General features: G+C 43.0%; 1 protein-coding gene across 1 annotated transcript in view; it reads left to right on the top strand.

The window, feature by feature from the left end:
• Positions 1-542: 542 nt before the first annotated feature.
• Positions 543-26,542, top strand: part of LOC308288369 (protein kinase C-binding protein NELL1-like) — a gene marked incomplete at both ends in the record, with an annotated part of 330,259 nt that continues 304,259 nt past the window's right edge. The window contains 2 exons of the mRNA XM_080729790.1: positions 543-591; positions 1,329-1,457. Coding sequence (XP_080585916.1) covers positions 543-591; positions 1,329-1,457 — 178 coding nt within the window. The remainder of the gene's footprint in view (positions 592-1,328; positions 1,458-26,542) is intronic.

Genomic DNA, 26,542 nt, shown 5'->3' with positions numbered 1-26,542 from the left:
CCCCCTACATTTATTCATTGGAAAACTTGTGAAATGGGACATTCTGCATAATGAGTAGCCTACTCTTTACTATTAGTAGGCTACTTTAAGTGCATTTTGATACCAATACTTTTGTACTTCAAGTACATTTTCATTCTGAACTTCTACTTGTGGCAGAGTATTTCAACATTGCAGTAGGCCTATTGATACTTTTACTTAAGTAAATAATTTTAGTACTTTCTCCACAACTGTTAATTTAGAAAGGAACGGCTCCCAGGCCAGCTACTGCGAACCGGATCCCATCGTTCATTTCAAAGAGCCGTTCAAAAGACTCGATTCGTTCCCACCTCTAACGCTCATCCACACTGTGCTTGGCTTGGCAGCAGCAGAGCTCCTCCACAGAGCCGAGAGGAGCGGAGCGGGCTGAACCACACGGAGGAGCAGCAATAATAAAAGGTGCACGACTGGAAGAAGAAAAACACTTTCACTGAGGAAACTGTACAGTACAACAACAACAGCGCAACTCTCACGCGTGTGCCGCGCACTCTCTCACTCACACGCAAATGGATTTCCCCGTGGCGCTGTTATCCCTTTTCTTTTTTACCGAACCAGGTAAGTCCGAACTCGGTGTTGTTCGGAGTCGGTGTGAATGATACTTTTGTGAAAACATGCTGTTTAAGTGTTACCTGCTGGGCTGGCTGACAGTAGTAGTAGACCTACTAGTATTACGGCCGGGGATTGTTCGTTTCCACCTTGCGCACGAACGCACGCAAGCTATATTGATTTTTTTCTTCAAGGGGGTTCACGTAGGACAATATAAACCTCGAGCTTTAATGTCAGTTTTTTTTTGCCGAAGCACTTTTCAGGTTCTCCAATATTCAGCAACACGCAGCAGCAGCATCATGTCAAATGTATTGCAGCCCCGTTACCTTCACTCTAGTCATTTCTGCCACAATAACAATAGTCTACACAGAATGGTACCTTAATTGTCCAGGGAGTAGACAGGTGATCACTTGGCCACACACACACTCACGCGCGCGTACACACACACACACACACACACACACACACACACACACACACACACACACACACACACACACACACACACATCCATCCAATGCATCCTATTTGGGGATAGCCTAGTCTACTACACACAGGCAGCAGCCTGTGAATGAATAGATATAGTGGCTTTTGTTTGTAATATTCATTTTAATAAGCATGGCCATTTTGATAGCCTATTAAATGACCATCAATTTTAAATCAGCATTTTTCCTGCACCCTTGCAGCTTCTAACACTGTGGATGTGTCTGCTCGAACATGCTCTAACCTTGATCTCTCTTTGACAGTTTTGGCTTTTGGGACAGATCAAGATTACCAGATCGATGTCATCAATGAACTTGACCTGGCGAATGCTACTTATGGAATTACCCAAGTGGCGGGGCTTCACAACAGCAGCAAAGCCTTCTTATTTCGAGGTAATGCACGCATACCGTATTCTCTCTCCGTAAGCCATCTGTTGGTCTGCATTCAGTACATCACTGGAGTTTTCCTTTGTCTCCTCTTCTCCTCCATGACTACACTGTCTTGATTTCAGAGCACCAAACACCCCCCCCCCCCCCCCCTCCCCCCTCCTCACTGTTTCTCATCAGTTAATGGGAGCAAAAGCCAGCGCCTTTCCTTTCCGCTTGTGAAGATGTTGAGCTAGAAAACTCCAGGGAGCCACCTCTAATAATTACCCCCACATTTAATCTGTCCTGGGCAGCAGATGCTCAAATCCCTCCCAGGCCACATTTGAAAGTCCAATTGGCAGTAGATCGCTATGAATGCCATCGGTTGTCTATCTCTCTCTCTCTGTGTGTGACCTCCACCAAGTCTCCCCAATGGAATGTCAGGAGGAACATGTTTGGGTCAAGGTGTGTAACGTTGCACTATCACTGTCACCACGGATTGAAGAGGCCATGTGATGATCAATGCAACTTTGCATGCATGTGCCACTTACAATTCCACTAGAAATTCTGAGAAAGTATACCGCTGCCGCTCTGCTTTAGAATACTGTGAGATTTAGCTGAATGTGTCAAGGTTATAAATAGCAAAAGAGAAAAAAGAATAACAAGTGAAGAGGGTATGAGGGAGGGAGAGAGAGGGTGAGAGAGTGAGAGATGAATGTATGCAGAGAGAGAGAGAGAGAAAGGGAAAGGGAGAGAGATGGAGAGAATTGAACGGTTGCAGAGGGAGACGTTTGGATCCCATCTCATTTTTTAGCATGACATTGATTAACTGTTCTGGCAACCTCTTGCTATTTTCTGGGCTTGTTGTGTACTTGCTATTTCCTGGGCTTGTGTGTGTGTGTGTGTGTGTGTGTGTGTGTGTGTGTGTGTGTGTGTGTGTGTGTGTGTGTGTGTGTGTGTGTGTGTGTGTGTGTGTGTGTGTGTGTGTGTGTGTGTGTGTGTGTGTGTGTGTGTGTGTGTGTGGGTGTGTGTGTGTGTGTGTGTGGGCAGAAATATAATGTATTATGTGAAAGAATGTAGTAGTGTGATGTGTGCATCTGTGCAGTGCAGTGCTCACTCGGCATTGTGTTCCCCTTGCTGTGCGTGAAGGAAGGATTGCTGGACTAACTCTAGGGAAGGGGGATAATACCCCCCCGCCCCACCTCCCCCAGTCTTTACTGTGCTTTTGTGCACTGGACTTAGTGCTGTGCCAAATTGAATGAATATCTTTCCTTTTAAATGTCGTTCAACAATTGTTAATCAAAGGCATTTCGTTAACGAAAGACACGGCATGGAGTCCCACTCCTCTATACACAGTGAAATACCCTGTGTTAATTAATTGATCAATTTGCAATGCAGAGAGTGTGCTAAATGGAAGCACTGTGTGCTCTGCTGTGCGCAGCTGAAACCCACTGAGGATTGGATCAGAAAGTTGGAGAACATGTTTGTGTTAGACCAGTTCTTCTGGCCACTTCATCCCTGTTTTCCCACACACTGGCTCCCAAAACACTGGATCCGGGAGTGTTCCAAGGGGTCCCTTACCTAGCAAAATTTGGAACATTTTCAACACTTCAGCCCTATTTTACATTTTGGCTGTTCAAAAATAGCTAATGTGTCGTTGTTGTGGTTTCTTTTTATTTTATTTTGAAAAATCATAAAAAACTGAAAAACCTTGACGTACAGTTTCTGGCACAACATTCTTTCAAATGGGGGTCTGCAGCCTAATGTGTATCAATTTCGGAGTCCTTGTTTGAGAGCAGTGCCTCAGCAGAGGCAAACAACCAGCTTAACCATCTAGCAAATAGTAATCTATAGTTGCAATAAGGTGCACTGGATCTGTGACTCTTCATGATGATTTATTGCCTGTGTGTGTTCTAGTATACAATCATGTTGTGCTCTGAGCACAGTATTATAGCTGTTTGATTACATGAATTGTGGTGGAGCATAATTGTAATGGATTTAGTGTTGATGAAAAATGTCCATTGGGAATGCTCTGAGCTGTCTGAACTCCCTCTCCCTCAGAGAGGGAGAGGGAGTTTTTGAATTTTAAAAATCATTTCTATTTCTAAAAATAGAAATGATAGATTCAGTTTATTAGCGGTCTTCCGGTCGGAACTCCCTCCTATGGAAATCATCTGATTGCGCAATAATACGCAATAATACGGAAATAAATTCTAAGTCAGCTCCCGCGGGACAATGTCCCATTGGACTGAGGGGGATGTCAATCACGTCCCGGGGTGTTAGGTCCGCCCCCTATAAAACCTGTAACGTCCATCCGCCCAGTCTCTTAAGCGTCTCTGCTCTAGTATTCAAACAGAGGGCCTAGACCGGAGGGAGTTCCTCCCTTCAGACCTAAATAAACAGGTGTTCTGTTCGAAACACTTGTGATTGGCATCTAAAGTTTGCCGGAGTGGCTCATTTTTTTTACAAGATCAAATCATGAACACAGCGTCCCATTGCTGTGAAGGATCACACATGTCTGTTTTAGCACCTCCAGGAGGTCAATGAATTCAGAACTTTGCTGGCCGGCACACAATAAACCTTGCTCTGACGAGCCCTTTTGCTTTTTATCTGAATTTGTTCTTTGCCACGCAGAAAACTGAAATGTGTTCTGAGACATGTCTGTGTGTTTGTAAACATGCATGAAAGCCTTATCCTGTATGCAAAATCACTTACAGTAGTGCCAAATGATAACAAGTAAGACGCCTAAGGGTGTAAGACGCCTAATGACGCCATGTCTATGCCATCTGGCCAGTGATGTATATCGGACCAGTTACCCATATATGGAGACCCCTGATACCCATATATGGAGATCCATGTATATGGAGATAAGCTGTGAGAGCCCAAACATGCTTACTCAGTTATTCATTATGTGAAAGTCCTATGATGTCTATGACATTTGACATCATACATTCAAATCCCTTTTATGCCCATATATGGAGATCCCTGTCTGTAGATATGGGCTGTCTTGGCCATCTGTCTTCGCCATTTATGGATTCTGTTAGTGTGGTATGTGGCCGATGTGGCCTCCATATATGGGCATTCCCATATGAAGTCCTTTTAGATATGGGCTTACTATTGATGACATCAGGGACCTCCATATAAGGGCATAAAAGGGGCAGAGTAGACTGTACAAACCTTTTCAGGCCGTGACCTTGAACTGGGCACCCCCCAAAATAATCATATTTGAACAATGAACCGTGGAACCGTCACAATAATCATGATTTGAACTGAGTGAGACACCCCAAAATAAACATATTTGAAAGAGTTGAGCTATTACATTTAGTTTGACATGGTTCCACCCTAAATGTTGTGGAAAATAGCCGTACTCTCTAAAAACACATGTAATTCTCCATTCCCAGCTTTGTTCATCATATATAATTGGTAAACAGATGATTTTCCTGTCATGTGTTGCTCTCTCCTGTCATTCTTGTCAGGAAAGCAGAGATGCATTAAGGCTATTATATAGTACAGTATATTGTGTGTGTGTGTGTGTGTGTGTGTGTGTGTGTGTGTGTGTGTGTGTGTGTGTGTGTGTGTGTGTGTGTGTGTGTGTGTGTGTGTGTGTGTGTGTGTGTGTGTGTGTGTGTGTGGCAACTGAAGACCACTCAGCATTTATACAGTAGACTACAGTTGATTTTACAACGGCCAGTGCTCCACATTTAATACTGAGCTATAATGTAATAATGTGCATTGATAACAGATATAATACCAGAGATCCAGGCAGGCTTAGTTGGTGTCTGAATAAATTAAATGTTGGTGCATTTGATCTCTATGTGGGGTTGGGGGACCTAGAATCAAATCTAAGTTACTTCACTCGTTCTCATTTATTTTTACACACCACATAAAATCAGATAAGCCTTTTGATATAAACTAGCCTGGTCTAACGGCTTATCAATTACAGTAGCTAAAGTTTATCTTTTGATAAAACATATATATATTTTAATGCCTTTATTGATAGTATAGTAGGTTGACAGGAAATGGGGAGTGACACGCCGCAAAGGCCGTCGGGACTCGAACCCGCAACGCGCTGTCAGGCTACACTGAGCCTAGGTGCCCGGAGTGCTACGCCAGTGGTCCGGCCCACAATTATATTTTTTTGTTAAATACAAGCTTTATATTCTGACAGTAATCATTGCTATAGTGTTTGTTCACATGGACCTCTCCAGACAGAAACAGAAAATACATTTTCAATTGGGACACCAATTTCATCCAATTAGGAGAAAGAGTGTTTCAGTTCCAGTTTTGTCTGTTCTGTTTTTGTTTCATCACTTCCAACTTTTACTTGATTATCTTGTATATGAGTTCCCTCTTCTTGATTGGATACAATTGGATAAAACCGTGTACTAAAGACATGGGGAGTGTGAGCACAGACTCTATAGCAACGATTAGGGATATACAGTATTTAACACACAAACAAATAATAATTATACATATATATATATATATATATATATATATATAGATCGAGTACCTTTTCAGGTACTCGATCCGTAAAATGAATGCATTTTCCTTCCATATACACTAGAGGGAAAATTGCGTATCACACACAGTTGTGTGGAAACAAAGCGTTAAGATTAATAATAGTATAGGCCAGTAGGGCTGCAAGCGAACCTTCGGGGATTCAAACGTTCGTTCTTTACGTTGGCAATCAAATTTCGAAATTAATGGGTTCAGGTTTTTTTCTTCTTTTTTTTCTTCTTTTTTTTTACACGAAAAATAATTATCAGAATGTGATAGGCCTATTCAGAATATCACAGTAGTAGAGATAGCCAAATTCTAAATAAGTTAGGCCTACCGGTAAACACTAACAGTTAACGGTGACCGTTATAGTAGTTATAAAATGCACCAGAACAGCTTGGAGCGATCAAGGACCGTCCTCCGCTCCAATTCCACTCCTATTTGGGGCCGCGAACCAGCCTCGCTGACACACGCTTGATCACAGTAGAGTGAGAGCAGCTGAGCTGGGCAGAGACAGACGTGTGTGTGCTCTGAACAGCGAACACCCATCCATGCACCCAAAGATTAAACAGCCTTTCTCCTAAGCATGAGCAAAGATGGATTTCATTGCAACCCCCTAAAGGATTATATAATGCGATTTCTGGGGTTGTTACATCGAGGACAGTTCAGCCCGAACGCGACGTGCTCCGACGCAGTCACCAAGTCTAATCATCATCTGTGCAACTCCGCTATACATTGAGCCTGTTCGTCAACAAACTGCGCAACATTTTTTCCGATTGGGTTGGATTTTCCAAGTGTTAGCCTAGGTGTTAATGCGGCCACGCATCCATGCGTTTTCAATGGATAAATCAGCGCATTTAAAACATTTCCTACACTGTTTTAGCTGGTTAAAGGTACAGTACGTTCGATGGTTCGAAGGTTCGAACGTTCGGTTTTTATTCAATTGAACGAACCATCTAAGGTTCGATGGTCCGTTCGGAAAATCCCCCCGAAGTTCGAATCCCTAAAACAGGGCTAGATTACAGCCCTAGGGCAGAGCCCTCTATTGGAGAGTTATGTCATCTCCGTTCACTTCACTTCATGGGGCCAGGTCTTCTACATACACATCTATTGGCGAATAGTGACAAATCGCTGAACCGGTTTGCTTCTCTCTCTTTGTTCCCAACAATCTTGAACAGCAGGAGGACAGGGAAGCTCTGGTGACTTTGCACTTGAAGGGTCAGTAAACAGCCAAATGCAGAGAGAGAGCACTACAAGGTTTTCAGATTTCTTTTAAATTGGCCAACCAACAGAGGCGTAAATGTAATTTACAGGTGTGAATGCAACCGGCTGGAAGGAAGTGGGCTCCACCAGGTTCAAATTCCATTACTTGACTTCCGGTCACAGCTTACAATATGAATAATAAACTCAGACTAGGGATGTTAAAGGCTCACGCTTTGACGATTTGCTTCTTGTGCGTGTACTTAATTTATATGAGTGAGTGACAAATATACCATATTGAATCTTGGAAGATGTTGCACCAGAAATGTTACCTGCAGGCTGCATGTATTATCGACAGGTGCTCAACTTCAACACAGCTGCAGTAGCTATTTATGCGGACTGTGCATAAGTAACTCAACAGTCCAACTGTGGTATGTATGTACCAAACAGTGCAACATTATGTCAAATAATCATATCAGCTGTAAAACATTAATAATGAATGAGGGGATTTGAAGGAATGCTCATTTAGTGTGCAGTTCAGAACATTTGTTGATATAAAAGTCATTGACTGGTGTCCCCCAGTGTATCCTTGGACTGCTCCTTAAAAACTAGTAAGACACCTGAGGGTGATATGCAACCTCAGGGTGACATGTGACCTTGGGCGAGGTCGTGCCAATTCTTGACCATCTGACCAACCACAGCGTTTCTCTGACAATTCTAGTTGTTGTCATTCTGGGGGGAGTTTGTTCATTCATTTTGTGAGGGTATCAACCCTAGGAGACACGTAGGGTGTGGGCGATAGGGCCTAAACATGGAGATGTGGTACAGAATGACTCATATATGGGCATAAAAAGTGTGTCATGTGACATCACTTTCTAGATTTGTATTATTATTATTACAAAACATACATTACCCACTTATCTTCAGCCCTTGTACATATTTTGGGTCGAGATGCGATGCATTTTGAGCTTGTAGTTCTGCTATTTTGAAATTTTTGAAAACTTAAAATGGGACATTCTGCATGATGTGTACTATTACTTTTGGTACATTTTGTATCCAATACTTTTGTACGTTTACTCAAGTAAATTTAGAATTCCGGACCTTTACTTGTAACAGAGTATTTCTACATTGCAGTATTGATTATTTTATTTAAGGAAAACATTTGAGTACTTTTTCCCTCCTCCCTCACAACGTTGTGATGTTACAACAGGTCAGCAGCTATAGACATTGAGGCGTTACGGAGATACGGATATACAGACAAGATGTGACGGTTTTCACAGTTAACTGCGACCTACGTACAAATGTAGAAGTCCAGGATTCAACAATCTAAATGGCCTGGTGGCCCGGATGTTGGCTACCTTTAAAAGCGTATGGGCCAGCAGCATGGAATGGGATGGAAAAGGCACTTGCCTGCGGGGACCAGTGAAAATGCACATTATTTCCCCGTGGTACGGTGTTTTGTAACACTTTCTCTGAATTCTTCTTGGTAATTACTGCTGAAACATTGCAATGCTGCGTGAGCCTATTGTCGTATTGGATCAAAGACAAAGCCGTCTGGTGTCTATATGCCCCCCCGACCTCAGCACACCTGCATTCAGTTTACAGCTTGTTCGCTCCCACGATACACGCGCGTTCATCTTTACTCCAGCTGGCTTACAGAAGACGTGTTCCTGTCATCCCTTTCATTCATTTTCAAAATGTATTGTTTTTAAAACCACCACTATGCAGCCAAACTACTGAAAAAAAAGATGCTGATAACAAGGAAAAGGAAATCGTTGGTAGATTTGAGGGAGAGTGAAAGGCTGTATGAGACAAAAAAGAAGGAAAGTTAAACCATAATGGTGAGACAGCTGGAATTGGCTTGCGTAAGACGAGCCAAAAAATATGGCATTTTGTGAAACATTTTGTGAAATCTGCTGATCAAATTGCCAACATATGCAGATAAATAATTTAGAGAAAAGATAACGTATACTCGGCTCGCCATGGTTATGTATAGATTAGAATGGTGTGATTATGAATAGCTGTGAGTCAATAGCACCAAAATGTTCCAGTCTCCTTAATGTCATAGGCATAGGCGCAAGAAGGACAGAATATCTATGTGACTGATGGACAGGGCTATCAACGCCTCACATGCTGCTCCTCTTTTAGAATGTAGAAATATGCCAGTCTTTGATGTGCTCTAGTGAAATGTTATCATGTTTGTGTGAATCATGTCAGGTTATTGGGTGGGCAGAGGGTTTGGCTTTGAGCTGCCTGTACCAGTTTTCCAGGGATTCTGAGCTCTCTGTAGCACAAAATAATGTTGGGTTTAATGGTAAATTAGATTGCTGAATTTAGTTCACAATCACAAATCCTGTAGTGTAAAGTACGCAGTGTATGACTCCCGGTTTAAGAAAGGGCTGTCAGCATATATGTCAACATAAACTGAACGTCATCTCGGGAACATCTCCCTTGCCAGTAAAACACTATTTTAATAGTCCATTAGAGTTCAAGGGAATTACAGCATCGAATCGTTTTTCTATGGCGTTCTTTGAAGACAAACTTTTTGTTGTTTTGTCATGACTTGGCTCACAAGCCATTGGCTTTGGTTCTCAAGTCTCATCCTCTCCCTCATGCATATCTTATCGCTATTTATACTGCACCCCTCTGACTGCAGAGTGAAGCAGGGTTGCATATATGGCACAGATATTACCCTGAACGATCTCCATGCAGGCTAGCCCAGGAGGACGGGGCGGCGGGGCAGTTCACAGGCTCTGCAGCTATGCCAGAGTTGTGGCTGTAAAAGTGGGAAGGCACACAGTCCCTGTCTGTCCCCTGGATCCATTCGAGGCTATCAAACCTTTCATCTTTTATGTATGAACTTCCTTGCTGTCCTTTTGCTGGGAGGAGGGAGGGGGACACACTGGTCCCACCTCACAGGAACTATAGCAGGATTATTCTGTTTGAATTATTTATCCTTACATGAGGGTGATATCTTTCAAAAGGGCCAGACAGTGTCTATATTGCCCGCTTGCTGTCAAATTAACGGGAAGCGTGGATAGACGGCATGCAGGTAACAAGGGGCTTCAATTGGATGTGCAGGAATCACGATATGCTCTGATCTGCAATGGCAGATCAGGCGCACATTTCCCGTATGAACTGAAAAGTCAACAATATTATTTCCTGGACTGCATGATCTTGTTTACTCACACCGCACCACCGCCCATCCCTCAAAATTGAAAAACTAGAGAAGTGCGCTACTTAGAGTGTAGATCTCTGCCAGGCCAGGAATGTGTCAGTCATGGACACGCTGCAGCAGGACACGAAGAAGCTGTGTAGGGAAATATATTGTAAGAAATAGGCCCGTCCCACAAATCCTTTGAGCCAATGAGGCAAATGCTATTTAGACAGGCATGCAAACTTGTAGCTTTTCGGCGAAAATCGCCGTTTTGAATCCAAATTGATCGTTTGTGTGATTCGTTCAGATTCGATTTAAAATATTTAGGGGGGTGTCGTGTCATCTAGGCTCCATTGTTTCCCAAGCACTGGGTTACGACCCATTTGTGGGTCGCGAAAACATTTTTATGGGTCCCTTAACTCATACAGTGCCAGGCGACTTTTAGAGCAACTTTCTCACTATGGGCTTCCCTGCCAAGCGACTTTGGGCGACTTTTACTTAGAAAAAAAACAAAAAAAAAATTTTTTTTCTAAAAATTTTTTTTTTTCAAAAGATTTTTTTGGACCCCAAAAAATGTAGTAGGCATGATAGAAATCGCGAAATTGCATGTTTAACCCCCATAGCAACCCCATCTATCAAACATGGCAGCCATCTTTGTTTACATTTTAGGAAAACATAATGGCTATTATCTCAAGAATGCCTGAACGGATTTCCAATCTTTTTTTTTTGTTTGAAAGCTGTGAACAGCCTGCACAAACATGGTGCATGATCTGTGCATGGGTGTGCATGATCTGTGCACTACAAATTACATGGAAGTCTATGGAGAGGGCTGGCACTAATGCCACTCGAGGGCATTTTTAATTGGCAGTAAGTGAGTTAATGTTTGGTTTCCTACATTTAGTTTTGTATCATTTAAAAACTTTCAAAAAACATTCCCACCCAAAAAGAAAAACATTTCATGATTTAAAATAAATAAATGTTTTTTTCTAATTTCATGAATAAATAAAATAAAAATCTAAGAAATGATCTTAGAAAACACAGGCCTATTTAAGAAGTACTGAAAATAGCCGATCTACAAGCTCACAGTGTGCATTGTGTCTCTGTCTATGCCTGTCTATTAAAGACAAGTCCTAAATATTATAGGATATTCCTATAACTATATCTGTAGGCTATATTATATCTTTATTATATTTATAATTTTCTTCATTGTATCTAGAACAATCGGTGGTAGGCAACAAGTCCAATTTTGCTGCATGTATTGTATATGAGTAAGTCACTGTTTTACCCGACCTGACCCGAAAAAGATCAAATATTTTTTGCCTAATTTGGTGGGGGAAAGGAATCTGTTTACAACAGTGACATTTGTAGCGCCCCCTATGGGTGGAAGTGAACTCGCTTTTGGTTCTGCGTTGTTTAGTGGAGTCTCACTATTTTTCAAATATGGGGCAGATTGGACACGATTTGTGATTTGTTTTTGTTGCAAAAGGGGCCCCTCCTACAAACTTTGAAACTAAATCGTAGCCAATTTGAATGGAATCTGAAAACTGTTCAAGAGTTATAGACTAAAACGTAATCTGTTATAGCGCCATCAGGAGGCTGGTTATTTTTTGTCATACTGAGTGTGCTTGCAAAAAAAAGCACAGTGTGCACAGATGCTTCATTGCCTACTTGTTTGCAATCCTGCTATAGCTGCTCCAGACAAATCTGATCTCCGATCTCACAAGGCGTTGGGCTGCGATGTATTGTGGCGGCAACGCCAGACGGAGTACGGCTGCTATGACGTAATCGCCGTAGCAGTCAAAATCGTTAAGCAAACAGCCATCGGCGACAGGGTCCCACCCCTTTTACTGAACTATTTGGTTCCCATATAGCGACGCGTCTACGTAGCAGATGTTCTAGCCACAACGTGGAAAGGGAGCTTCTGGCGCTGTAGAGACGGCTGTGACGGCGGCAGTTTATACATACCGTCGCTGTCTGCCGTAGCCGTCCATTGCTTAAAGTTGCTATTCAGTCTGCAAGGCTGCACCATGCAACTATACTCTCTTTCCATCACCGTCTGTCAAGATTTCTTTTTTTTCTCCGTTTCACAATCATTCCAGCTTGATTGCTGAATTAGGTATCCAGACAATTTTCTTATCTCCTCTCCTCTTGAAATCTCAACGCACCCGCAGTTCGGTGATCTTGTTATCCACCGATTGATTGGCATGCACGCACTGGAAAGCACAGATTGTCCGGGCAAATAATATGGCAGAATGAGCAGCAGCAGTCAGTGCAGGATCTATGCTTATCTATGGGGTGCATCATACCTGCAATCACAGAAGCTCCTACAGTATCTCTTGCATTGAAGAGGAGTGAACTTTGCGTGTACAAATTCAACGAACAAAGATTTGTCTGCTCATTTTTGCTTTACTGACAGCTCTGTGGAGGCAGGCTGCTGCTGCTGCTATGTGGAAAGAGAGATGATGCAACCGAGGCAACAAAAAACAATGAAACCAAGGATGATAATTACTGTTTTTGTATAGAGCCTGGTTCTTTCTACTGTTAGATCAGAGAGGATTGTCTACACTGTTAGCTTCAGTGGTGGTGTATCATCATTGCCGACTCCAGGCCACTGCCTTGGTGTTAACATTATCTTGTTGTCACCTGCTATGTTGCTCATCTCCAAATTTCCCAACGTAAGGTGAACAATTAGCACAGTAACCCCACGCGTAGGCCAATTAAACTCACGTCTGTTTATTTTTTCACACTGCTCATTGAGGGCAAAAGGAATGAGCTTTCAGTACCTTTATCAAGCCTGATATTATTGGGCCTTCTGAAAGGCATTGGCTTTTATTTTGATGGTATCACACAGTAATTGCACATTCATTGCCATCGCTTTATAACCTATTACTATTTGGAATTGGTTTCTGTTACAACTAATTACTGGACAGGTTTAGACTGCTTTGACAAGTTATGAGAAGGGAGATAACGAGAGATTCAGAACGTTGAACTGCTAAAACTGCATGTCATGTGCGTTTCAACTTGGATTATCCACACTTACAATTCGAAGTCGTGAATTTTGACTGTTCACTGTAATTATGTTCGTACTTTCCAATGTTTTTTTAGGATTGTGTTGATGCTGTGGACGCACACGCACGCACACACACACAAACACTGTCAGTGAAAGCTTTGTTCAATGAGGCATCAAATTAAACTAATTCATTCATTAAATTGTTTAATTTGATTGAAATTCCCTCGAAAGATTGAAATTGGAAGCCCACCACACGGTGGAAGTCAGTTTTTGAGTTTCATCACAATTAGCTTAATTGGTTGTCTAAGTAATTGGCTGTGTTAATGGCATGCAGTGGTCCTCCCGATAAACACGTTTCTTTCCCAATACGAATACATTAGTGTGGATTTAGTTTGAACCAAAACCTGAAATATAATCTATAGGCCATGTGAACCTTGCAAATTTAACTTCAAAAAAGCAATTCACAATGTGGTAATACTATTCTTGTCCTGGAACTCTTACAGGAATACAGAGAAATTCATATTCATAGCCTTTTCCCCCCATTTTATATGAAAGTAGAGAACCTGAGCTGAGTAAAAAACAACACCTTTATTAAAATAAGTTTCTTTCTGAAAATGGAGGTCTGAGAGTGATACATCTGGCTTAAATGTTTTCAAAGGAATTTCACATTTACTCAAAATACATATTTGGAAAAAGATTTTGCATAATGTGGTTTTGCTGCACCAACATTTCATTTTAACTGTAGAATATGACAAAATGAATATGGACTTCAAATGTGAGCTCTGCTTTGGGGGGGGGGGGGCAATCTTACTTTGAATTTTAGTTCAGCAACAATCAATTCATGTCAAACTTTAAAACATGAACAGCTACTTTCCCTATTGTTTTAGACAATCGCAGCACCACAAGTATTGCTTCCTCGTTAAACCCCATGACCCCTAGAAAATGAATGCTGACATTTATGCACTGTGTAGAAGTACAGCCTGATAGTATGTGACATTTGTAACTGCAACTACAGTATGGGCATCCTGAGTGATACAGCCAATTCTGCTAGTTGTTGTAATGGCTAATATCTGGACAGCTATACTGTTGGATAAAACATATAGGGATATACAACAAATATGGGTGGGCATCACTAATTACATTGGCTCTATTGATAATGTAAGTTCTGTAAGTTTTATCCATGCATCATCTATACCACTTACCCGGAGTCGGTCGCGGAGGTAACAGCTCCAGAAGAGAATACCAGACATTTTCCCAGGCCACATTAGCTAACTAACTGGGAGATCACGACTCACAAGCCATTCTCAGGCCAGTGTGGTGTTACTGTCTGCCCCATCTGGATCTTGGTCTGCCCCCTGGTCTCTTCTACGGTTGGGCGATATGCCAAAATATTCCTATCGGCATAAACATAATATACAGACTTTACGGCAAAAGTTAAGAATCAAGTGCTGGATTGTGTGAGGTACGATTTGCAGAAACGTTGCACTGCAGTTTGAGTTTAATTTGTGCGGCTTGCCCTGTAACCTCTTTGTAAACGCCTTGTCAGAATTAAATCGCTATCACTGTAATGCATACAAGGGAGTCTTACTGGTGCATACAATTGCTGGCCCAAATTGATTCACATTTTAATCTGTGTGTGTCTCTGCGAGTGCACATCTGGTCATGTGCTTGCACTGCACTAGTTTAGTTTTCTTTAAATTGCGGTGGCTGGAAACTGTAATGTGGGATGATTTCGACAAAAAGTCTCTTCTTGTCTATGTCTGTGATGTTATGTAATCATTCAATACAGCGTTGATCTTGATCTGCACCGCCCTACATAAATCACGCATTAAGGATTTAGTGTTACCCATGACAATATGTGGGGCGGCAGTGGCTTAGGGGGTAGAGCGACCGGATGGCAAACGCAAGGTTCCCAGTTCGATCCTGGACTTCCCCAGAGTTAGTGTCGAAGTGTTCTTGAGCAAGACTATATATATATATATATTAGAGCTGTCTTCGACTCAGGATTTATCAAGTTGACTCGAGTCGCAGGGGTTATTCCGACGCGTTGACGAATCGTTTATGTAAAAAAAAAAAGAAAAAAAAGAAAAGTGGTGCTGCAGTGACTGGACTGGAGACGCGACGCATTGATAGAAAGTAGTGCCTGGTAAACAGCTGTTATAAACCACATATGATTGGTGGATTCTTTGAAAACTGCCTGATTCTAATGATTTTATGCCTCTCCAGGCTAAAGGAACAGGGCTAAAGCGCTAGCATGCTAACGATTTAGCCCCGTTCCTTCAGGAGGAAAAACAACAACAAACGTAGGCTAAAGATAACAATTATGTAACATCACTGTGTCGTTGGAGAACGGCACACAGCTGCATCGCAATGCAAGGAAATTGTCTTATTCTAAAACTTTTTAAGAAGTCCTCTACTCCACCACAGTCCTCAGCCTGAGACCACACCACCACAGTGCCACACTCAGCGGCAGTGAGTGAAGTGAAGTGTATCGCGCTGCTGCTTCTTGGCTGCTCTAGCTGTAACAAGTAGAATAACAACACTTCGACGGATTTCCTCTCAAAGCGGTTAGCTTCAAAATAAGAGCCTCCTGTAATATGACCAAGGCAACTTTAAAGTCACGTGAACTGGTTTTATTTTTAAGTCTAGTACAAGTAGTAGGAAGTATGGACTAAATAAGGAGTACATGACAGTCCAGTCCAGCGCTCTCATACCGCACCACAGTAACTGGTAGGGTTGGACACGGTAACCGCCGTACCGCCGTACCGCGGTAAACCGAGGTCTACCGCGGTGTCAGTGTGCTTACCGCGGTAAAAAAAGACAAAAAAAAGTCTATTTTTTTATTGGAAAACCAGCGAGTTTTAAAACGGGAGAAGCGAGGACCGCATGCGCTCCATGCCGCTCTGCTCTGGGCCGTGTACCACAGTTTGGAAGCCACATACGTCACTCTCACTCTCAGAGACACAGACAGTCAGACCTACACAGGGCAGCCTGCGTAGAGGAGTACAGAGCAGCGTAAACTTTCTCTGTAATCCACACGACACAAGGATGTTAATACATACCTTGTGTTGTGGCTATCTTTTTTTATTCATACGGATTACTGGCGGAGCGCGGGCCGCGTGGACTAAAACCGAAAATGAAACTATTTTACTTTTTCCACCGCGTCGCACGTTGTGCCCCGTCTGTCGGCGCGTCGGAGATTTTATAACCTTTTCTGTCAAGTCTTGTAACTAAAACCTGTATATAGCAGCACTCAAGCACTGCGATTTGAGAGTTGAGACGTGACGTGAGTTTACAGAATCACTGTACACGATCTGACTACCCGTCCTCTTCTGGTTTGTTCACACAGCTGTTTGTGTCTGAAAAGCTAAGTAGCTAGCCTACGTTACTATGGTAACCCGACAGTGCAGATCTAAAAGCTCAGAACGCGTCGCGGATGCGATGTGTTGTGAGCTTGTAGATCTGCTCCTTTCAAAGCCATACCCGCTGTGCTGTACGGAGAATAACTCGGGCAGTCAGGCTGTGGAGAGGCGACTTTTGGGAGGATGATTGCAATATTTTGGCTTATCGCCGAACCTTAATTAATAGATACGGGGGTGCGGTAATTACCGCAGTACCGGCGGTAAATGGGAAGACGGTAATCGCGGTAACAAAATGTCGATACCGCCCCAGGCCTAGTAACTGGTGTGATAAAAAATATATATATTTTCGACGGCTCGACTCAAACAATTGGGGTTGATTCCGGGGGCTTAAAACAACCCATCGATTCGTTGAATTTTAGAAGACAGCCCTAATATATGTGTGTGTGTGTGTGTGTGTGTGTGTGTGTGTGTGTGTGTGTGTGTGTGTGTGTGTGTGTGTGTGTGTGTGTGTGTGTGTGTGTGTGTGTGTGTGTATATGTATATTGTTAAAGCGGACATTTTTAACTAAAATCTTTGCTCCTGGAGGCCCCTGACGCAACATATTTTTAGATGGGGGATCAAATACATATCATTTTGGCGGTCCTTGACATGAAAGGTTTGAGAACCACTAATGTATACCTACTCTGCCACATGCAAATGTTTACACCTCTTTTAGCGCTCCCTGCTGCAGACTCTAGGTGCACACGAGAGGATCAAAGCAAGCTGGGTTTGAAAAGAGGGGGTGACTACTGCATCTCATGGCAAGTTATCGTTTTGTTTTAGTCAGGGTTACTGAAGGAAGCATGTTATAAACAGTTCTGTTGTTCTTGTCTTGCGGTGCCTCCAAGCATTTGATGTTGTGCTACAGTGCTGTCTTGGAGGCACGGCGGAACACAGGGAAGAGAGAGGAGCTTTGATAAAAACGGTGAAGGCTCTTTCAGTCTCTGTGCTAAATGACTCCAGCTTGCAGTTGTTTGCTCCTGAAGCATCTTTCACGCAAAGAAAAAGGCATCCATGGTTCCTAGCAGCCTCTGTGACAGCGGTTTATTAACGTTAGAGGGTCTTAAGCTATAGCGTGCAACTCGGTTGAGCAAGGTTCATGCATCACCCTGACTGTACCTTCCGAGGATGGGAAGTGTACACTACCAACCCTGTTGTGTACGAGTACGAACTCGTACACAACAACACATCGCATAGAGGGAGAGACCACAGTAGTTTATCAAGATCGCGTTATACTCCGCTTCTATCTCCATGCTCTGGCAGAGGCTAGGCAGAGGAAACATCTGGAGTGCCATTTATTTTAATAATTCATGCCTCTCAGTTCAGTTCACAATTCAACACACACCCCCTGGACTAAACTCGGTAGCTTCCTCGCCAAATGGAGTCCCACTTGAATAATCTGTAGCCGAGATGTGTTTGTGTTGAAACAACACATGTGGAGACATACATTACTCCGTGTATGGCATGCTGCTTTGCATTTCCTTTCCTCCGTACATTTCTTTTTTCTCATCTCAGAGAATTGATGCTTTGTTTGCGCAGACAAGGCTGTTGGGGAGGGGTTGCGTTTGCATTGTTTGTGAAGCTATTTTTGGTCTCCATTCATTGGCAGGGTTCTAGCTCTTATCGATATTGAACTGTCAGTTGTCACTTCTGTGACAGCAGGTGTGCCTCTGGGTGTGTGCGGTACGTGATTGTGTGTGTGGCCCATTCACTGCATGTGAATATACCGTGGGCTGCCACTGAGCTGTGACAGAGGTGATTTTCGTGTGTAGCCGTGGTGCCCTTGGATGACCTTAGAGTGTTTTATCTCACCTGTGTGTGTGTGTGTGTGTGTGTGTGTGTGTGTGTGTGTGTGTGTGTGTGTGTGTGTGTGTGTGTGTGTGTGTGTGTGTGTGTGTGTGTGTGTGTGTGTGTGTGTGTGTGTGTGTGTGTGTCCTCCCTGCATGTCCTGTCCTGATCCTATCTCCCTGGGCGTACTTGGCATGCTGCCCACTGTCGCCCACACTCATCTGACCCCCTCCCTCCCTCTCTTTCCGTAAAAGGGAGAGAAAAGCTGGTGCCTAGTGTGGTACAGGTTGTTGTCACTCTGTGACACTGAGAGAATGATTTAAGGAGCCCGTCGCTCGATGATTAGTGTCGATTTTGTTGTTTTATTTGACCTCTAATGTGGGGCCGGTTAGGGTCTCTGTAAGGGGGACGATTTATCACAGACCCCAGAGGGATAGATGCCTGCAGATGCCGATATCTATCCCTTTTGTTGCTGGAGAAGTTTTGCATAAGTCATTGGGATAATGGGGCCTGGTTGGCTGACTGGTGTGCTGCCACCGTCCTCTTCTCAAATCCACTGATTAGTTGCTCATCAGCAGAGCAAAAATGTGAGAGGGAGGGAGAGAGAGAGAGGGAGAGTAATTAAGCAGTGCCATTGCTGATGGGGAGGCTGTCGTCTCGCGGCTGGATCTCTACCTAGAGCGCTGTGGGGGCCCTGCTATGCAGCTCCGCGTGGGGGCCCTGCTGCTCTGCAGCTCCGCGGTCCCCCTGTGTGGGCCGGGCTCCCAGCAGTGGGCCTCGCGTAAAGCCTGACTGATACCGATACGCCACCTCAAAGCACTCAGCGTGCCACTAAATTAGCTCACATCTCATTTCCAGGTATTTCCCCTATGTGTACGACGTGTGTGTAATTGTGTGTGTGTGTGTGTGTGTGTGTGTGTGTGTGTGTGTGTGTGTGTGTGTGTGTGTGTGTGTGTGTGTGTGTGTGTGTGTGTGTGTGTGTGTGTGTGTGTGTGTGTGTGTGTGTGTGTGTGTGTGTGTGTGTGTGTGTGTGTGTGTGTGTGTGTTGTGCCCAGTGGCGAGTATCTGTATAATGTGGTGGATGGGAGTGAAGGTGCTGCCAGTGTTAGTATGTGTGACTGAGGTAGGGATGGGACGATAAGCGATATTATCGTTTATCGTGATAAAAAACACTCACGATAATCGTATCGTGGAGATTTCCGTTATCGTGATATCGTCCTCTGTCATGCACTGGGATCAATTCACCTTTTATTTGCCGAGCTGCATATCCGGTACCACTTAAACATTTTATAATTGCGACCGTCAGGGAGCAGTTTACTATGAAAACCTCCACCGGCCGTCCGTCCGTCCGTCCGTCCGTCCGTCCGTCACACGTCACACGTCACACCTTTGCCCTGCTCATATCTCCGCATCAGTATGACATCACACCACATGTGTACACAAACCTTTGTGTACGTTGCTGTGGCAACAGTCTGTTGTTGCTGGTCTGTTAGTGTACGTTAGCAACCACCTTAGCAACCATGGTTTTACCCTAGCAACCAACTGTTTACCCTAGCAACCAACTGTTTACCATAGCAACCATGTTTTTTTACCCTAGCAACCAACTGTTTACCATAGCAACCAGATACGCAGAGCAGGGATCTCCATATATGGGCATAAACAGGTGACATCACACTGATGTCAGATACTCAGAGCAGGGATTTCTCCATAATATATGGGCATAAAAGGGATTCTGTTAGGGATCTCCATATATGGGCATAAAAGGGATTCTGTTAGGGATCTCCATGTATGGGCATACAAGGGATTCTGTTAGGGATCTCCATATATGGGCATAAAAGGGATTCTGTTAGGGATCTCCATTTTTTGGGCATAAAAGGGATTCTGTTAGGGATCTCCATATATGGGCATAAAAGGGATTCTGTTAGGGATCTCCATATATGGGCATAAAAGGGATTCTGTTAGGGATCTCCATATATGGGCATAAAAGGGATTCTGTTAGCTGTTAGTGATCTCCATATATGGGCATAAAAGGGATGCTGTTAGGGATCTCCATATATGGGCATAAAAGGGATTCTGTTAGGGATCTCCATATATGGGCATGAAAGGGATTCTGTTAGGGATCTCCATATATGGGCATAAAAGGGATTGTATCCCAGATTATGCCCTGTTAGGAGATCCACACTAACAGAATCCATATATGGTCCTACCGACAGCTGCTATAAGCCAACCCTGGCGATAAGGTCTGAGTCGAAGAAATGCTTCTTTCCTGGCAAGAATTGCCCCTTTATACTGTAGGGCTCGTTTGTGTATTGTATGACATCACGCCACATCATCGGCTGAGGACTGTGTGATGTCATCATATCTCCATATATGGAGACATAAGTTGCTCATGCCCAAATATGGGCTGGTGAGGTCAGACTTAGTGTGATGCGTAGGTTATCTCCATATGTGGAGATTCAACTTCAATGAGTAACCATGGCAAACTGTCAACTGCCCGTATGTCTTGATAATTGGTAAAACAAACTTTTGGCCTATTTGTGGAGATAAGCGACCAACGGTCGCTTATCTCCCGATTAGGGAGTCTTACTGGTTGGTAAAAAGGTACTTATAATATACGTACTTGATACAGTCTTTTTTTCACTCATTCACAAATGTCTTTGCCAAAAGATAGCCGATCTACAAGCTCACAACGCGTCGTGTTGCAACGCGTTATGAGCTTGTAGATCTGCTATTTTTTGGCAAATGGTTCTGCCCCAGGATAATGGATTTTGATTATCACGATAATATCGTAAATCGCGATTTCTTTTGTCACAATAATCGTGATATGAAATGTTCATATCGTCCCATCCCTAGACTGAGGTAGGAAGTACTGTAGAGGCTGCCAGCAGTGCTACTGAAACCTGCCCACAGCACACTGTGTATAGGACTGTAGGTACCAACGCTGAGGATGGAGCTCAACAATTTACATAGTTATTTATATTTTCATAAAATGATACTGCTGCCACTTCAGTGTGTGTAAATGTGAGCTGTGCGTGTGTGTGTGTGTGTGTGTGCGTGTGTGCGTGCGTGCGTGCGTGCGTGCGTGCGTGTGTGTGTGCATGAGTACACAAATATAAATTGCTTTTAAAGGGCAGACTGCATTGATTTTCACTCTCGGCTCTGAAGGTAAAAGCCCTCGGTGTTGTAAAGCATGTACACCGTAGGTAAAGCGTGCGTGGGAGTGCACATGCGAACGCTGAAGACAAAGTGGAGGTAGTTAACACAGTTGTTATGGAAGGCTCTGAACTCTGATATGAGAGTACGGGTGTGTTTGCATTAGGCTTTGCGTGAGTGTGTGTGTGTGTGTACTGTAGTGATCTCAGGAACCGGCGGCAGAGACGTGTTCCACGGTTCAGTGTCACATTTATTAGAGGCTCCTTTCAGCAGTAATAATAACATGTAGCTTCTCAACGTTGCACAGTCAGCTTCCATGTAACACAATAACATGACGCCACTTCCCCCTAACCCTAAGTCCCGGCAAGACCCAACATCATCACGTGACATCCGGCCACAGTTAAAGGGGCCGCTACAGTACTGTATGTTTGTGTGTGTCTGTGTGTCAGTCCATGCTCTAGACCAGTGGTTCTCAACCTTTTTACACCAAGTACCACCTCTACAAGTACCACCATAATAACTGATGTTAAAATACAGGTGCGTAGAACTGGGGAGGATAGCATGTACCTCCACATGCGTTACGCCCCCCCCCCCCCCCCCCCCCCCCCCCGGTGATGCTCCTCAATGTCAGGTGAAAAGACGATGGTGGCATGACGGCTCGGGTACCGGAGGAAACCTGTTGTTGTCTTCACCCTCCCAATGACTACTATGGGGATTAGCAGGGATAGATCTAGCGTAGAGTACCAGGGCATAGGGAATTGGCTTAATACTAAATTGGAAATTTGGAGGGGAGAAAATGGTTTTCTTTTATTACCTTTTATGGGCAAGGTTTCTCTTCTTTTTATACTAGACTTTTACATACTATGATAGCCTCAGATCTCATGCTATTTTGTGCCAATAACTACTGTGATGGGAATGGGATTTGGGGTGTCATCGCTATGTATACCTGCCTCAATGCGACACTGTATTTTAATAAAAAGATTTGAAAAGAAAATACAGGTGCGTAGACCTACCCCATCCTATTCAGCTATGCACAGTTAACACAGGAGGATCATTTATTCCTTGAATTCATGGAGATTTCTTTCGTTTTTGTTGCATTTCTAAGCCAATCATTTGATGACCGGGACAGATTTAGCTACTACATTTGTGAACTTCCCTTGCAAACTGATATTTCTAATGTGATTATTCCGTTCTCAAATCCTCTATTAGTGGCAGTGTGCCATCATGCTCATTTCAGCACGGCTAGAGAGCGTATTTTAACCAATTGCTTGGTCAGAAGAAGTACCTGTATAAATATTTCACTCCACTTATGTATTTTATTCTTTTATTTTGGGAAAACTCCTGAGTGCCACCAGAAGGTGACCCAGGTTGAGAACCAATGCTCTAGACCAGGGGTCTTCAACAGGGGGTCCGGAACCCCTAGGGGGTCCTCAGAGTTACTACAGGGGGTCCTCCAAATCTTTGTGTGATAGAAGCTTTTTGTTCTCCATTTCTTTTTTTTCTTCTTATAATTTTTATCCCACGATTTTGCAACCCATTTTCACCCAGTGCCAATTGCCTATGTAATCCTGGGCTCTGCTCTCCCTCTGCCGCGCTTGGGGAGACAACGGACTGACCTCATGCTTCCTTCAATGCATGAGTAGTCCAAGTTGATTCTTTTCACCTGACAGGGGGGATTTCCCCGGGATGGACGTAGCGCGTGGAAGGAACACGTTATTCCAACCACTTCCTTTCCCCTCCATCAAGCGCCCCGGCTGGCCAGGGGGAGGCATTATTGAGACCAGGATTACTGCATGTTTTTGTGAGGGTATCAACCCTAGGAGACACGGGGAGAACATGCAAACTCCACACATTTTCTCCATTTTTATATTAACCACTTGAACCCTAGCGTCCATATTTTGAGAACTTTAGCCAAAAATGTTGCTGCGAGGCGTTGTGAGCTTGTAGATCGGCTATTTTTGTCAAAGAGGTTTGGTGTAGAGGGGGAAAAGAGCAGACCAAATACAGAGTGAAAGGTCAAGTTTATTATTAGTGACGGTTCAAGTGGTTAAATATCTGGAAACACAAATTTACATGAACCCAAAATACACTGTTGATTGTGCTGTCAAACGACGAAACTATAAGGTTTCTATGGGTTGTGGGGGTCCTTGCTTCACCTCTCTCTCGACTAAGGGGTCCTTGGCCTGAAAACGTTGAAGACCTCTGCTCTAGACGACATACCAAATGTATGGGTGAATGTTGTAAATCAACAAGAGAGACTTTCAAACCCTAACTAATAACAATAGTGTTCCATTAGGCACTGATAATGGATGAACATACAGTAAAATAAACATAAAACAATCTCAGTTGCTATCCCTGCTGCTGAGCTACTGTAGGCCTAATAATGGATAAGTGCATAATTCACTCCACTCTCTTTGATGATTCATAATGGAGTGCTATGAACTCTGTGATAGTAGTACAAGTGTTCTTGTGTTCTCCACAAGTTTGCACATTTGGCCATCATATTGAAGCATTCACTTTTAGCGTCTCGCACGTATACAGTATTAGATGCCTGGACACCACTCAGGATTATAGTCGCTGCTCGATCACATTGCCACTCGGCACATCGCTGCGTTTTAGCATTTGTGACTTGTGGTCAGGCATCGCAGAAAGGGATGAGGCCTCAAAAACAGGGCCAAAATAAATCTTAGAAAAAAAAGGGTTCATCAAAGTTTCATTATTCCAGGTTCATCCATTTTTCAATCGCAGAAGAGTTCTTCACATGTGAGCCCGGGTTGACCTGAGGAGAGGAGAGGAGCACGGCTACATTTTCACAACTCCTCTGATCTACAGTCTCTGCCTTTTGTTTTCCCCAATACCCTCTTCTTGCCTTTTTCTATTTGATTCTTTCAGCCTGTCTGTTTGCTTTGCCCTTCACACAATTCTGTCTCTGCCGTCTCTTTCATGCAACACTGAAGAACCCTCCATTTCTTTTAATGGCACAATCTCCTCCTCGATTGCAACATTTTCACGTCCAATTTCAGCCGGGTGCCATTAAGAGCTTTCTTTCTGTCCATGCTGTAGAACCATGTGAGAGTGAAGTTTAAGTGTTGTTGCTTAGACTTTGGGGGCATTTGCGACTGTCTTGGTTCACGTGTGTCGGTGTTGCGTGCACGTGTCGGTGTGTTACCGACTGTGTTGGCAGTTGTGCCAGTAGATATAGTATGTACTGTATGTGGCACATGTTTCTGTGCAGTGGTGGAAAAAAGTACTCACATTTATTAAGTAAAAGTATCAATACTGCAATACAGAAATACTCTGTTACAAGTAAAAGTCTGGAATTTAGAATTTACTAAAGTAAAAGTACAAAAGTATTGGCATCAAGATGTACTTAAAGTACCCAAAGTAAAAGTACAAATGCGACACGTGATGACTGATGAGCTTGCAGATCGGCTATTTTCAAATAGCCAAGGTATAAGATAGGGCTGAAGTGGTTTGTGTATGTTTTATAATATTATAATTTATATGTGCAAAGTAACTATAAGGTTTTCAAATAAATGTAGTGGAGCAAAAGTACAATATTTGGATCTGAGATGTAGTGGAGTAGAAGTAAGTACTGGAGATTGGAAATACTCAAGTAAAGTACAAATACCTCAAAAATGTACTTGTGCTATTTCCACTATCAATGTTCTTTTTTAAGTATAAAGTTGTCAAATATGTCAGTCATTTCTTTGTATATTTAGGTCATGTGTCATATCTACCATGTGCAACTTCAAAGCCTAAAAGCCAAACAGAAATGTAATTGTCAACGACAAAAACACAATTAAATAGTTAATCGCAATTATTTGAGTGACAATTAATCGTCATGTAAAATGTCATAATCGTGGCAGCCCTAAGAACAATACATTAGAATACAACAAGTGGAGCAGCAGTGCAATAAAAGAAATAAAAGCACAGAAACTGCACAAAAGGAAATAGACAAAAAACAACAAGAAGAGAAAGGCTCAAGGTTTGTTTATTTAGTGTCCACGAAGGGCCAATTGGGTTGCAGCGGCATAGACAATAATACATCAATACAAATAAAACAACAAATACAGTACACATGTAGCAGATACCTGAAAGTATAATAAAGTGCACGTTGACCATACAGTGCATGCATTAAAGTGCTATGCAATAAAGTGCACATTGACCGTGAAAGTGCATGCGCATAGGAAAGACCAATAAAGTGCACATATGAGGTATAGGCCATCTCCCTGACCTACCCTCAGCAGCATTCAATGAGCAAATTGATACAGGAACAAAGGAATATTCGTACCTGTTTTTTTGTGGCATGAGGGGTCTGCATTTAGTGGGTGAGTAGCATCAGAACGGATAGACAGAGATTTGTCGAACACCAGAGAGAAAAGGAAACAAAAAGGAAAGATAACGTAAACTAAGTCATGTGGACTACGGTAAGGAAGAAATAAGATATTGTTTTAGAGTACATTACTTAAGTAAATGTACTTAGTTTACACCAGGGGTCGTCCGGGACCCCTAGGGGGTCTTCAGAGATACTACAGGGGGTCCTCCAAATCTTTGTGTGATAGAAACCTTTTTTTTTTTATATTTATATTTTTTTTATACGTCCATTATTGGAAGGACATTAGCCAAAAATAGCAGATCTACAAGCTCACAATGGCGTTGTGAGCTTGTAGATCAGCTATTTTCGGCAAAGAGCTTTGGTGTGAAAGGTCAAGTTTTATAAGTATTGACGTTCAAGTGGTTAAATATCTGAAAACTCAAATTGACATGAATCCAAAATACACTGATGATTGTACAGGTCAAACAATGAAACTATATGGAATCTATGAACCAGTTGTGGGGGTCCCTGCTTCATCTCTCTCTCAGCTAAGGGGTCCTTGGCCTGAAAACGTTGAAGACCCCT

The sequence above is a fragment of the Nannobrachium achirus genome (assembly GCF_963921795.1).
Source record: "Nannobrachium achirus genome assembly, chromosome: 7".
Classification (NCBI taxonomy): Eukaryota; Metazoa; Chordata; class Actinopteri; order Myctophiformes; family Myctophidae; genus Nannobrachium; species Nannobrachium achirus.
Note: the sequence above shows the minus strand (reverse complement) of the source record. Positions and strands in the feature narration are given on the sequence as shown.